Source organism: Filicampus tigris, chromosome 10 (genome assembly GCF_054856515.1).
Source record: "Filicampus tigris isolate MCC_2025a chromosome 10, RoL_Ftig_1.0, whole genome shotgun sequence".
Lineage (NCBI taxonomy): Eukaryota > Metazoa > Chordata > Actinopteri > Syngnathiformes > Syngnathidae > Filicampus > Filicampus tigris.
In genome coordinates, this window is record NC_141226.1 from 9,551,980 (window position 1) to 9,566,602 (window position 14,623).

The following is a 14,623-nucleotide window of genomic DNA, read 5'->3' on the forward strand; positions in this document are numbered from 1 at the left end:
TTTCCACAGTGTATACAGTAACATACCTGTTTGATACCGATCATGTCTTAGATATCTTCATTATTTAGGTGTATCGAATAATGTATAAAAACACGCCCAAACCTATTAAAACACTCTTTTTAAAGTACTTCTCAGCACCTGTTCTCACTCACTCGCAGTTTGGCAAATAAGAGCAAAATGTGCTTTCTTCAAGCTGTTTAGTCACTCCCAGTTGACGTTTACTGAAAAGTGACACATTAAACAAGATAAACATTATCTTTAAATAGCTACAATTTCAACCAAACCATATAATTTTACAGAACAAAAGTCTGCTATCTTAATGCTAACAAAATGAGAAATGTCATAGACGTGCTAATGGAAATTAGCATAGATGTACAAAATTATAAACCTTCAAACAACTTACTGCTCTTTTGACACACACAACACATACAAAGCAGAAAGCAATACTCATTGGTATAAATTCTTGGTCTCTCATGCAATATTCCGGTTAAACAAAATCGTGTTGATTCGAGCAAGTTACTAGTTATTCTTATTTGGATGCCTGTTAGCTTGGGAGCTAGTTGGTGATGTGGAATGCTCACAACAAGCCACAGAAGGCTTTAAGAAGACACATTTACGCAGCTGAAACATGTCGGAATGTGGAGGCATAAGAGTTAAACGATTTAAGAGAATTCAGTACAGTAGCCTCAATTTTTCAGCAGGGTGTGGTTTCACACATTCAGCAGACACACCCTTCGCATGTGAGGGTGGAGATTTTGAAGCCTCATTTTATGTAGGATTTTTTTTTAATTGCTTAAATTTGGCAGGCTTCTGCATGGTTGGTGTGTCAAATTATAGATTCATCACATATTACACAAAAAAATGGACAAACACTTGAATAAACTTAGGGCTTTTTATTGGAAAAAACAAAAGAAGGAAAGAAAAGCATTTTACGTCAAGCAAATAATGGAACCCTTTTTTAATATTAGCAGTTCCATGTCACAAAAGTAGTTATGAAAGGAATCAAACCACACAAATGATACGTTTCAAAATAAATTAATCAGCTAAAAAGAAATAAAACATGCTTGTATCGCACAGGAAATCTAGAAAGCCTGATGCTGTAAAATTTAACAAACCTGAGAATATAAATATCAAAACAGCTTGTTGCAGCAATTATTTCGTTCCACAGTTCCTCCTATTATCCATAACTAAAACCTTTTCATAAGAGGATTTTTCAATTAAAAAATTGCAATGTAAAAAAAAAAAAAGGCATCAATTAAAAAAAGCATTTCCTGTACAATGTGCATCTCAATTAGTGTGGTGGAAAGAGAAATGATCTTTTTTTGTAATTCCTCAGAGAGGCAGCACATAAAAGGAAATCCAAACTGTGTAACGCGTCTAACGAAGCACACTCAGTGATATGAACAATTTGGACTGAGCTCTTTCACAATTAATATCTGCAGTGAAGTGACAGACTACCAGCATTATTATTATTATTATTTTTTTGCTTTCCATTTCAATAACTCTGCTTTAGAGCAAAATTCATGCAGCTGTGTCATTAACGCTACGTCAGCAACAAAGGTCTGATGAGAATTGTGGGAGAACTGTGATGTTGCAACAGGATCTTGCGGTGACAGAGACATGTTGGATGGATTTTGCAGAGAAAAAAAAAAAGAGGAAAAACTGTGAGGTATGTTCTTATTGCAATATGATAGCTTTAAAACTTGGAGAGTCTTTGTTGAGGACACTTGTGTATGTGTGAGAAAGAGGAAATTGACAGCTGTACATCCACTGGGAAGCGGGAAAACAGGTAGTTTTGTGTATCCATGTGAAAAACTGTCCATGCGTCCAAAGTCACTGCCAGCAGTAACCAAAAGCGGATCAACAGGTGTGAAGACAAAAAAGCATAACACATTTGAAAACACTTACTCCAATGAATGCAGTTGTCATTGGCATGAACAGTGAGACGGTACGAGTTAATATCAGCATAAAGTACCTTTGAGACGTCCCCATTTTATCACAAAAAAATTGAGCTTTTTCATTCAACTTCTCATTTGTTGTATTATGTTGTTAAATGGTTAGAAATGCTTAATGATCAAGGTCCTACACTTTTTTTTTTTTTTAAATGAACCACAAGCCAACAATATACATGCAAACAGAAAAATATGTGAGCTTGCCGACTGGGTGGACAATGACAAGGTGGATTTTTTTGGGGGGTGGCGGGGGAGATAATGGTAGCATTTAATAAGCACATGGCAGACCACCACTTAACAACTTAAATTCACTCTGACAGGGTGGACATGTTAAGATTGCCAACATCCAACTACACACATATGATGAAATAATATTTACTTGACAACTACTCATTGTTTCAGCTTGCATTGAAGAAAGACAACATGCTGGTTGTAATGTCACCGAAAACATCAGAGTGTTTCTTAAAGGGCCAGTTACCCCATAATGACAGGGTGGACGTGCAAAACGTTCAACGTGAGCATGTAATTTTCTTTAGATTTAGTATCATTGAACCATTTACTACACGTTGTAGTCAGCAGAGCAGAGTGCACATGCCAAAATCAAGTACATACAATGAATAAAATCATTCTCATTAGTCTGGTATGCTTGCAAAATGTTTGGCCACTTACAGCAGAATTTCATTGGTCTGCTATTTTTTCACGATGAGCGAGTGATTCTGATGAGGACACTAAAGGCACTTCATGTTGACAGTGACCCGTATATAGAGATGCACTAGTGGTCGTCGAACGGGAAAAACAAAGACATCTGCCGCATAAATTCAAACACTGAGAACAAATGTCTGTCTGAGAAATCAAAACACTGCCACCCTTTTGAAAGCACTTACGACTAAAGGCAGTTTGACAATTAACCTAGCAACATATTTTAAAGTTACAGTTTTCAGTGTATAGTATAGTGGATAGTAACACTGCCCTGTCACGTTTTTTTTCAGCCAAGAACTGTACACCTGTAAGACAAAAGTGCCACATTGCATAAGGAGGATGTGTAAAGAGCCAAAAAAGAAGACATAGGGTATTATAATGATTAAACTGTAAACATGGTGCAAAGTAGTTTTAAACGTAGTTTAAGGCTTTCAGAGTCTCCTGAAGAGGTGTTGAGGCTAAAGGAGTAGGTCCATGCCGGACAAACAGTGTGGGAAAACTGAGGTTTGCTTCGTTTTGTCATGCATAAGAGTGAGTGAGTTAGTGAGTTGCCCTGCGACACGTTCCATTCTGTTACCATGGGACTTGTTTAAATTACGCTACTCACAAAAAGTTGGGGATATTCGCGACATTGTCAGGGCCTTGTTAGCGTTATTGTTGGCACTGCTGTTAGCGTCTTTAGCTTTTCTAAGTTGACATTTTAACACTCCAGTGGGTCAAACAGAAGAGAATAAGAGTCTGAACTTTTACACTCGGCTAATGCAAAGAAATAATTGCATTACATTGTTGTTATTGATTTGTTGTAATTACACTGCCCCGTTGGACTGGAGTTATGAGTTGTGAAGCGTAAGACGACAGCAGGCGGGTAGTGTTTTTCTTGTGTTAGTGTGCGCGTGTCTGGATGCTGGACAACACAAAACCCAAGAAAAGAAAGTCTGGACACTCTTTAAACTAATCGCGCTGCTCTGCCATTGGTTAAATCCACATCACATGATTTATGGACGGTGTTGACCAGTGTCTCTATTACCGCTATGTTTAAAGTACAGGCCTACGGTCGCTTTGGTGAGCTTTTGGCCTCTTGTAAGTGGAGTTTTGGCTATTTTTGTTGTGTGGCTTTAGGCTGGTCCTCTTATCCCGAACAAGGAATGTGGACGCATTGCTTCCTGAAAAAAAACTGAAAGATTATGACAATGAAATATTAATGAAACAAAATCTAGCATCTGGAGGATTACACATTGCAAACCAAACCACTTTAGCTGGGTTACAATATGGTGCCTGAGCATGTCGCTATCCAGACTTTCTTTTCTACGGTTTTGGGACACATCGGAAGAAAGTGGGCTCAAGCGTCACCCAAATCAACCGACATACATTTGGAAAACAGGCCTTTCTCCAGTATATTTGGTATTTGCTCTGAACATCACCGCTATCTCCTTTCTAGTCTCTTACAACGCGAACACATACGCTTTTACGGACAGAAAAGTTGAATCACATTTTGTACCCGTTCTTTTTCCTCAGACAGTCAAATCTATTTAGCTCAGCAGTACCACATTAACGCCACACGGCAAGAGTCTTGTGTATAAGGCTGCTGTGTGAGGAAAACCTGTTCTCCTGAAAGGTATTCCGCTATCTGGTTCCACACTACTTATGGACTTGAGGCTTTTACTTTGAAGGTAGTAGCACATCAAGAATCGTCTCTTACGAGCAAATAATGATTAAAAAAAATATATCTAAGGATAAACATAACAAAAGCACACACGCGTACACACCAACACACACAGGCAAAGCCTTCCTATCAAGCCCATACTGTTACCCCTAATATAAGGACTACATCACATGTATTACTTCTGCTGCTAGCTGCATTATACTTTTTTTTTTCTACATTAAAAGCTTAAAGCTTATATACATTTGCATCATTATTAGACATAATACTACTGCGTATTATGTGTCAGCGTTCCCAGGGTGCTAAAGGATGGCGTGCAAATAGCTCCTCTACAGTGAAGCTTGAGCCAATTCATGGCCAAATTAATATTTGATCTCTGGTTACATTTTATAGAAAAGGAAATAACTTTGATGATGCTTTAAATGCAATTTAAAAGACAAAAACAAAAGGAATGTATCACCACTAAAACTTGCAAAAAACATGGAATCGGCAGAGCCAAGAATAGAAATGACCTAGTTGTTGCTGTGCTAAACTAACATCACAATATTATTGTGCTACTCACAGTAAATAAATGCTACTGTAGAGTATGGCAACAATTTACAAAGTAACCACGAGATGACAGAGGAGATTTGGCTGCTGTGTTGCTGTGATGTGCAGATTTCGACAGAAAAAGATGAAAAAAATCCCTGCAGAGAGTGAAAGTCTGACATGACTTTAGGGTTGGGTTGATGTTCTTGTCAATTGAAATCTGCTTTTTCGATTCCAACTCTCATCAGATCCCGCCTAAGAAAAGAAACCCAAATTTTGTTTGGCAAGCAAGAATCATTTATTTTCAGTAAATCCTACCATACCATGAACGTCTGTCTGAAATGACAAAGTGTTTTGCAATTGCATTTATTTTTTTACTAAAAGTATACACTCAAGATATAATGCCATTATTTGCTGGTGTGATCCTTCCAGCAGACCTATTACGTCCCAAATTAGGCATACAAAATCTTAGATAACAAATTAATTGTTTAGCTTTACATCTGACAGTACTTTTCTTCCTTTTAATTAAGAACTAGCTGTTCTGCTGTATTTGAACACAGCGCTTCTCTTTTGTGGCGATTTGAAAAGGAAATGAAACAGAGCCAACTAATTCCAGGAATCGATGAAGTGGAATCGAAAAGAACATCAAAATCTGAATTCAGGGATTTGGAACTGGTCCCATTTCAGTACCCGCCAATGACACCCAACCCTTTTTATGTTGCAGGTGGAAAGTGTAGCTAATGCTACTTGCCCCTCACATCCAGCCCTGTGTCAATTTTTGTATGTGCGCCTCTTAAGCGCAACATAGCAATGCTTACATTTTTCCCCAATGAAACAAATTGTAGCTGGTTAACCCCCACTTGTGGCCGCCAATGCTCCTGCCCGAAACCCACCCCGAGTAACCTGAACCATCTAATGGTGGACAGTCAGGCTGGGAGAGGACATGCCCTTGTTGCGCCCCAACATGGCGGGCTGGAAGTCAGGGTGACGCCGGGCGTGCTTGATCAGATGGTCGCTGCGCATGAAGCGCTTGTCGCACAACGGGCACAGGAAGCGTTTCTCTCCCGTGTGTGTGCGAGTGTGGCGGGCCAGCTCGTCGGAGCGGGCAAACTTCTTTTCGCAGTCCGGCCAGGTGCAAGGGAACGGCCTCTCGCCTGAAAAACAGGAGCACCGCAACAATAATTTAACTTTACAGCACATCTTGGTAGTGTGCATATGTTGATGGCTGCAAAATAAGGATTAATAAACTGATTATACCATTGATTAATCTGCTTCAAATTAGTTTGCTTTATGAAACAATTAAATGCGCATGCAGCGTGCAGGTATTATTGTTGGCTACTGGGGATCACCATCCTCTCATATCTTGTCTCTGTCCTGTGAAAAACACAAATGTGTCCATTTTTTTCATTTTCACGTTAATGGGGTTTCCGCGTTATGACCATCCCATTAATGTGAATTAAAAAAAAAAAAAAAAAGACAAAGATGGACATGCGTGTTTTGCACAGGATAGCGATGAAATGTGACTTTGAGTGTATGTGGCTTCTAAAGGCTGGGCCTCGCTTGGCGAGTGAGGTGGGAGTCAGAGAATGAGAATGTTGAGTTGGCTGTTGTGAGCTCAGGTTAGCAGCTGGGTGTTAACCGGTTTAACTTTTACCCATTCTGCATCTTGTTGAGTCCTTGGGCATTCGGCTTTACAGTCAGGATTTTGGGACAGCGGGTAAAATAAATAAATAAATAAAAAATATATAAATAAAAATACCCTCCAAACTAGTGAACGATTCTTCTTAAAAAAAAAAAAAAAAAGAGACTTCAAGCAGTTGAATGACGCTCCCAGTTAACGTTTACTGTGAGCTAAATGCAACACTTCGAATTACAAAAGACCACTAGCTAAATGTTAACACAATGCAATCCACCATAGACTGGCTAATGGCACTAGCATCAATGTCACAGTAGTTGTAATCTAAATTGTAATTCTTTAAGAACTGCGGGAAAAAAATACTCAAAAATATAAACGCAACACTTTTGTTTTTGCTCCCATTTTTTATGAGATGAACTCGAAGGTCTGGTTTGTGAACAAAATTTAAGATAAATGGTGATGTTGTGTATGTGGAAAAAGTTTTAGACCTTTGAGTTCATCTCATTAAAAAAAATGGGAGCAAAAACAAAAGTGTTGCGTTTATATTTTTGTTGAGTGTATTACAACATCTTAGTTGCGAAGGTCTTCTTCAAGTTATACCATCATATCTATTAATGACCTAAAACCTATTATGTGTATGTCTGTATGTTACTGCACTCTGGTGGCCAAGGCACACGCAACAGAAGCAGGCGCATTGAATTAAAGGCATTGAAATCATGACATACTATATAGTACATAAACACTCTAATTGTTTTTTTTTTTTAATTTACATTTGATTTAATTATTGTACAACTAGATATTTTTAATAAAGTGCAGTACTATAGAATACTGTTTTTCTTATCAAAAATCAGGTTTGGCTAGATTTTTTTTGTGCCAGGATTTCCATCCATTTCATTGGGGAAAGATTTCAGATAGAAGTGCTGTGATAGAAGTGCGGTCGCAGAACAAATTAAGTCAAGGCACCGCTGCATTTTACATTTGACAAGCACCATGGTCTAACTTACCTAAAGATGGCATGGTTGTTTATCTTTTTTTTTTTTTTGCTCAGTGATTTATAAAAGTAGTGTCTGGGTACCATCTTGTGGGATCCAGGTGCTAAATATCACTAAGTGGCAGAGGTTTACAAGTGTTTACACACATAGCGAATGTTGGTTTTTCATAAGGGTTCGTTAAAGGTTGCAAAGACATTTGCAAACAGTGTTAATGGTCGCAAACGTTTCCTGTTGCAATCTTTTTCTAACATGGTAAAAATTTGATGGCAACAAGAAAAACTGTTTATGACCGTTTATAAACTATATGTACGGAGAGTACCCATAAACCCTTAAAATTGTTCACTTTCTGTGTCATTGCAGCCATTTGCCAAAATCAAAAAAAGGTTTATTACATTTCTCCTTAATGTACACTCAGAACACCATCTTGGCAGAAAAAATAGAAATGTAGATTTTTTTTGCAAATTCATGAAAAAGGAGAAAAAGTGATTATATCATATGGTCAAAAGTGTTCAGACCCTGTGCAGCGACCTTCATATTTAACTCACATGCTGTCCATTTCTTCTGACCATCCTTGAGATGGTTCTGCTCCTTTATCGGAGTCCAGCTGTGTTTAATTAAACTGATTGGACTTGATTAGGAAAGGCACACACCTGTCTATATAAGAACTTCCAGCTCACAGCGCATGTCAGGAAAAATTAGAATCATGAGGTCAAAGGAGCTGTCCAAGGTGATCAGAGTCATATATTGTGTCAAGGCAGTAAGGCACATATCTGGCCAAGGTTATAAAAGAATTTCTGCAGCACTCAAGGTTCCTAAGAGCACAGTGGCCTCCATAATCTTTAAATCGAAGAAGTTTGAGACGACTACAACTTGACTTACTCGACCTGACCATCCAGCCAAACTGAGCAATCGTGGGAGAAGAGCCTTGGTGAGCGCGGTAAAGAATCCAAAGATCAAACTACCACTGCATTCTGTGGTCTGATGAGACCAAGATTGAACCTTTTGGTGTTCATTCTAAGCTGCATGTGTGAAGAAAACCAGGCACTACTCATCACCTGCCCAATACAATGCCTACAGTGAAACATGGTGGTGGGAGTATCATGTTGGGGGGGGGGGCGTTTCAGCTGCAGGGACAGGACGACTGGTTGGAATTGAAGGAAAGATGAATGTGGCCAAGTACAGAGATATCTTGGAGGAAAACCTCTTCCAGAGTGCTCAGGACCTCAGACTGGGCCGAAGGTTCGCGTTTCAACAGGACAATGACCCGTAGCACACAGCAAAAATAAAGGAGCGGGCGGCATCAGAACAACTCTGTTCTTGACTGGCCCAGCCAGAGCCCTGACCTAAACCCGACTGAGCATCTCTGGAGAGACCTGAAAATGGCTGTCCATCACCGTTCACCATCCAACCTGACAAAACTGGAGAGGATCTGCAAGGAAGAATGGCAGAGGACCCCCAAATCCAGGTGTGAAAAACTTGTTGCATCATTCCCAAGACTCATGGCTGTACTAGCTCAAAAGGGTGCTTCTACTCAATAAAATGTGTCAGGGTCTGAATACTTATGACCATATGACATTTAAGTTTTTCTTTTTTCATAAATATGCAAACATTTCTTCATTTCAGTTTTTTGGAGTGCTGAGTGTACATTAATCAGAAATAAAATGAACATTTGATTTTGGCAAATGGCTGTGATGACAAAGTGGAAAATTTCAAAGGGTCTGAATACTTTTCCGTGCCCGCTGTAAATGTCTGGCAAACGTCTTTGCAACCGTGAATGAACCCTGACAAAAAAAACCAACCTTTTGCTACATGCGCAAACACTTGCAAGCCTCCGCCAACAAGTGAGCTACCACCTTAAAGAGACGGTGGGGCTGGGATGGCCATGTTTTCACTCATGAGTTCATTTTATATATTTTTTGATCAGGAAAATGAAAATAGTTGCCATTTTATCCATTCATTTTGGAGAAATTAAGAAATAAGTAACTCCATGAATAACGCCCCTTGATAATGAGCACCGTTCTATCCTTGTGCGGCCGGAGTCACGCGAGGAACCGATTCCAAACTCTCCATTGGAAATGATTGTATTTTTATTGCTTATAACGTCCAAAAACGGCGAGCAATTGGCATCAAAATGTATGTGGACATCTCTACTCTGCCCACTTCAACATATCAATAGGATTAACCTCTCCGTGGCTGATTTATATGAGAATGAGGAAATGTGGAAGTCAGCAGAGCTACATAGATTTAGGCTGGGACGAGCGCACACTGCTTCTTTGCTTTAAAAAAAAAAACAAAAACTGCTTCTTTGCTGATCACAGTTAGGACGGGCGAGGCATTAAACACCAGCCAGGATATTTACAGGATATTTACAGAGACTGAAGTGGGAATGAGTAGACATACACATTTATTTGGATGAGGAATGGACCCAGTTTTTCGACTTACAGCGCGCCATCCAATTTGGAAGGTAACAGCCGAAATGGCACGTTCCAATGCTGCCACTGTGCAGTCAGCCTCGCTGGAACTTTTTGTTCACTGTTCTATGAGGGCTTTCGTCAATCTCACACCGCTTCACTTGGGCAGAAGGTGGCGGCTGCAAGCAAGCAGGGACATTGCACGCGACGGCTTGCGAGGCGACATGAAGACACAGGCTCATCTTCACCTCCACACGCTGGGAAAGGAGCTAATGTTGTTGTGCTAATGCCTTTCGTTTTAACGACCTGAAGCTAGTTGTTGCTATTAGCCGTCCCATTATCCTTCCTTTAGCCGGGGAGGGAAGCGAGGGGCTCCAATCTGCCTGCTGCTGCTGCAAGTAGCCGTCTCTCTCCCTCCTGAGACACGAGTATAGCGTCGCTAATTGTAAATATAACCAGTCGGGGTTCGTGTGCGCATTCATGCTCTTGTCCGCTTCAGCTTGTGAAAGTGGAGGAGCAATCGCCACAGTATTTTTGATTTTGTGGAGGTGATCATGATGAGATCACGTTTTATGTGAATAAATACAAACTATTGTGCGGAACACTTTTATACTTTCACAGGTTGAAGTGGACAAGAGTGGTAATGTGCATTAGAATTTTGGTGGCGATCGGTCACCGTTTTAGACAATAGAACTGACAAAGCGAGCAATATTACCAAGCATGCCTTCCTCGCGTGATGTAGACCGCTGAGACCGAAAACATAACAAGCCACGCCCCTTTTTGGGGCAGGGAAATTTGTCGTAAACCTAATCACCAAAAAATACCTTTTGAGGTGGGCATTTTAGTACTAATGTCATTTTTACATGCAAACCTATTATATAAGTGCCAATGTAAGATCACCCAAGTGTCACTTTAAACTACAATGTTGAAGTGAGGGGAGGAGCTTCTCTGACAAAGGGATGGTGCTTTGCCTCCATCTTGTGGCATTTATTGGTAATTTCAAAACTTTAGGGGTGGGCATCAATTACACACAGATTTTCGCTATTTGGACCAGGTCTCAGTGCCTATCCCCTGGGAATATGTACAATACATTGCATTTATTTTTTTAATGTCAAACTCAACGTGCTTTTGATAGAAATGAACTCAACGGCAAAAATAAAAAAACAAAACAAATGTAAAAATATTTAGTCATTACAATGTAGAAATGTTGCATGCATGCAGGAATGTCAGTTATGTCACAATTATAGCAGACCTTCAAAATTGCCCAAAGATAAAGTAGGAAGGCGTAATAGATTTAGTACGGTAAAGTCGTTTTATGGTCACACCCATATGTAGGTATGCAATCTTTTATTGCATAGCTAACGAATTTTAGCAACAATTGTGTGTCACAATGTGGATTATTCCCATGTAATTGTGTCTGTATTACTGTAGTTGTAGATAACTGATTTGAGGCATGTTGCACAGTTAAATACATGAGAAAAAGCACTGACGAGCAAGGATTCGGATCCTACATCTTAGTTTTTTCTAAACTACTGCTAGCCTTAATCTGCCACAGGCCTCCATGAGACGAGTTGGATAAGAGAGTAGATGCGCGAGCCATTTTCAAGATTACAAAGCCACACCACGTTGTTGTTGCAGACCACTTTGTGGGCGTGTACATCGCAGTTTTCTTTGAGCCATTTCCGGTCCTTAATCCCTTTGCGCCTGCTCAACGACCCCGAAAAAAACACGTCCCCCAACGTTTAATGCAAAGGGGGAAAAAAAGGACCACATTTTAATTTTAGGTCACGGTAAGGAGGATTGTGTCCCTTCAACACTTTGGGCCGGTTACGTTTATTACAACGACTTCACAAGGACTTGTAACGTAAATATATTTCCGGAGCACATTCAACGTCGCATTAAATTTGCGATTGGCGGATTGGGGGGTAATATTTAGCCCACGCGGAGGAAGAGGATTACATTTGATTTACAAGTGTGTTCAATTTATTAGAACATATTTGCTCATTAAATCGATTGAACCTGAGGTTGTAATGCGTGTTCTATTTCCCGATACTTTAAACGTCGCATGACTGTTGCGACGTTCATTGTTGTCGGACTTTTTAAAATTCACATAAACGATGCTCACTGTGTGCGTGTGTGTGTTGGGGGGTGGGGGGGGGTATTTTAATAACTGAGTGTAGTGTGCTGCCATCAAAAGGAGAGACAGTGTTTGGAAACGAAAACGCCAAGGTTTCGCCTTACGTTACGATTCATATGCAAATCGAGTCGGGGAAGAGGTTCGTCACCGGTTTTAACGTCCAGCCCAGTTCTTTTGTTAGTTTACTTCTTTGTCGGCGTCGCTAAGGGGGTAGCTTTTTTTCCCTCTATCCCCCTCCTGTGGCTTTTGTTCGACAACAGGTTGAGGGCTACATTCGATTAAAAAACTGCCACTTAGATACGTAAAGTTCTCACAAAGCGGAAGGAAGCACATTACTGTAAGGAAAAAAACGCTATATATTTCGTGTTTACGATGTTGCCTTCACGGGACTTAGGGAAAAATGAAAAAATCGAGCTAAAGGCGTCAACCATGCGCTAGAGCATGTGACCTTACTCACTGTTGTTTCCATACCTGTGTGGGTCCGGATGTGTGCCTTCAAGTGGGATGATTTCCCATAAACTCTGTCGCATCCGTCAAAAGTGCAGTGGTGCCTCTTCACGGGGGAACGAGGTGGCCCCACGCCTCCGCCTCCTCCTCCCGCTCCCCCCCTCGGCGGTTGCTGTCCGGGCACCGGGGTAGCGGTGGGGGTCATGGTAGGGGTGGTGGGGTCCGACAACGTGGTGTAACCGCTCTCCCCGCCGCACGACGAGTTGCTGCTCTCAGAGTAGGCCGACATGGGCCGGAACTTGCCGTGGAGGTCGGTGAGGATACCGGCCACGGTCATCATGTTGGCCCCCTCCAACCTCAGGGTCTCCCGCACTTCGCGGTCCTCGCTCGAGCCGTCGTGCTCCCCGGGGAGCAGGCCCGCCGTGGTGCTCGGCTGGCTGGCGGCGAGGGCCACCGGGGTGGGTCTGTGCAAAACGGGACCACTCGAAATAGAAACCAAACACTCGGCGGCGAAGTAGTCAGAGGACGCGGTGACCGACATAGTTCGTCTTGGGATCCAAAAAGTAGCAAAAATTAATGAGGTGGGGGTCCAGCAGGCAGGAGGGGTTAACTACTGTAGTCGACTCCCGACCTCGTTGTCATCAAACTCGACGTAGTCGCACTAGTAAACCCCATAAAGAGATCCCGCGGTCCCGTAATAGTCAAGTACATCAAAGAAGTGTACAATGGGGGCTAAAAGTGGGTTAAAATGGTGCCAGTTCCGCCGAGCCAACATGCGTGTACCCCACCGACGGACGGTTCATTGTGTCTGAGTGAGCCGGTGGTAAACCTACGCCCCCTGATCCGGACCGCGGGTATGTTCACGGCCCATCGTTTAAAAAAACCACTACCCTCTGCGTGTGTGTGAATTTGAACAAAAATAAGACGTTCACGTCATTTTGCGTGCGCAATGTTCTAAATTTCGAGTAATTTTAAATCTAAACATGCTTTTGATATCGAACACAGCCCACAAGTAGATCCGAGGGTTGTCCACGATTAGAGTTCTTTAAATCGGTGTTGCGAGACCCGATTTTTCCTCCTGATACTGAATGCATCTTTAACGACAGACTGCCTGACGTCGCAGCACGGGCGTGGACCCGTAGCGGCCTGGCGGGTGCATCGTGGAAGGCTGGCAAGCTCGAGCTTCGGGTTAAAGGATGGTGGGAGGAGTGTTAAGTGGTGGATGAAAGGCGTGTTGGTTGATTGTGACTTTTTTTTTGAGTTAAAAATGTACATGGTCCGCTGTTTGCATTTTTCAAATCCGAAACTGAGCCACTAGATGGCTCTATTTTCTTATGCGTCAGTACCAAATTGCATTGAACTGATGATAGGCTGAGTCTTTGTAAAAACAAAGTGACTCAAACCCTGCACTTACGTAGAAGTACAGATATTCGTGTAAATTAAACTGGTAAAAGAAGTACTGATTCAAATCAGTACAAACTCTGAAATGTACTGAATCGCCAAATGGCTTCCCTCTTCCTAACTTAGGGTGGATATTAAAAGTCATACAACCCTGTTCAAAAACTGGGCTTTTCTGATACGTAAAAAAGAGCGATCTAGAGATATAATTAAAAAAAAAAAAAATAAAAGCCTACTAGAACATCAGAACTTTAGTTGAGGTTAATCATAGGCACTTTAAATGATGGCAGGTCTCTGCTGCTTCCCGTTGAGCATCAAATTGAACCTTATTGGTTCATTCTAAACACAGCCGCAATTCCAGTTCTAAGAGGGTGTACACACTTCTGCAACCATATTCTCTCAGTTATTGAGTTTGACTTCCCTTTTTATTTTTTTTTCAGTTGAGTTGAATAGAAAAAATATACTGTACAGTATAGGAATGGGCACAATCAAATTTTACCCAATCTCACTTCAGAATATATATTTTTTTAACCTAGGAAAATTGGATTTTGACTAGTGAACGTCATCAGGTTACTCTAAAACAATTATAGTTCAGACAACTTTCACCTTTATCTTTAGTGCTGATTGTTTTTCCTTCATGTTCCTTTTTAATGCACAAAATAAATCTATAGCAACAAAGAGAGAACGTGCTGTTGTTTTACTGCTGGTTTTAGTCCATTGAGCATTAACATCTTCCAAACTACGACAGCCTCTTGTAAACTTC

General features: G+C 41.1%; 1 protein-coding gene across 1 annotated transcript; it reads right to left on the reverse strand.

Annotated features, from left to right (window-relative positions):
* Nucleotides 1–878: 878 nt before the first annotated feature.
* Nucleotides 879–13,303, reverse strand: LOC147140739 (Krueppel-like factor 9). Its single transcript, XM_086043608.1, has 2 exons — nucleotides 12,487–13,303; nucleotides 879–5,993 (listed from the first exon to the last, which is right to left on the reverse strand). The coding sequence occupies exons 1-2, from the start codon at nucleotides 13,001–13,003 to the stop codon at nucleotides 5,752–5,754; spliced, it is 759 nt and encodes a 252-aa protein (XP_085899734.1). The 5' UTR covers nucleotides 13,004–13,303; the 3' UTR covers nucleotides 879–5,751.
* Nucleotides 13,304–14,623: the final 1,320 nt, after the last annotated feature.

Bases quoted from the DNA above. Each gene is read 5' to 3' on its own strand.
- LOC147140739 (XM_086043608.1), bottom strand. From the start codon at position 13,003: ATGTCGGTCACCGCGTCCTCTGACTACTTCGCCGCCGAGTGTTTGGTT. The intron at 5,994-12,486 runs GTATGGAAACAA...CCTGTTTTTCAG, and splicing joins ACACATCCGGACCCACACAG to GCGAGAGGCCGTTCCCTTGC.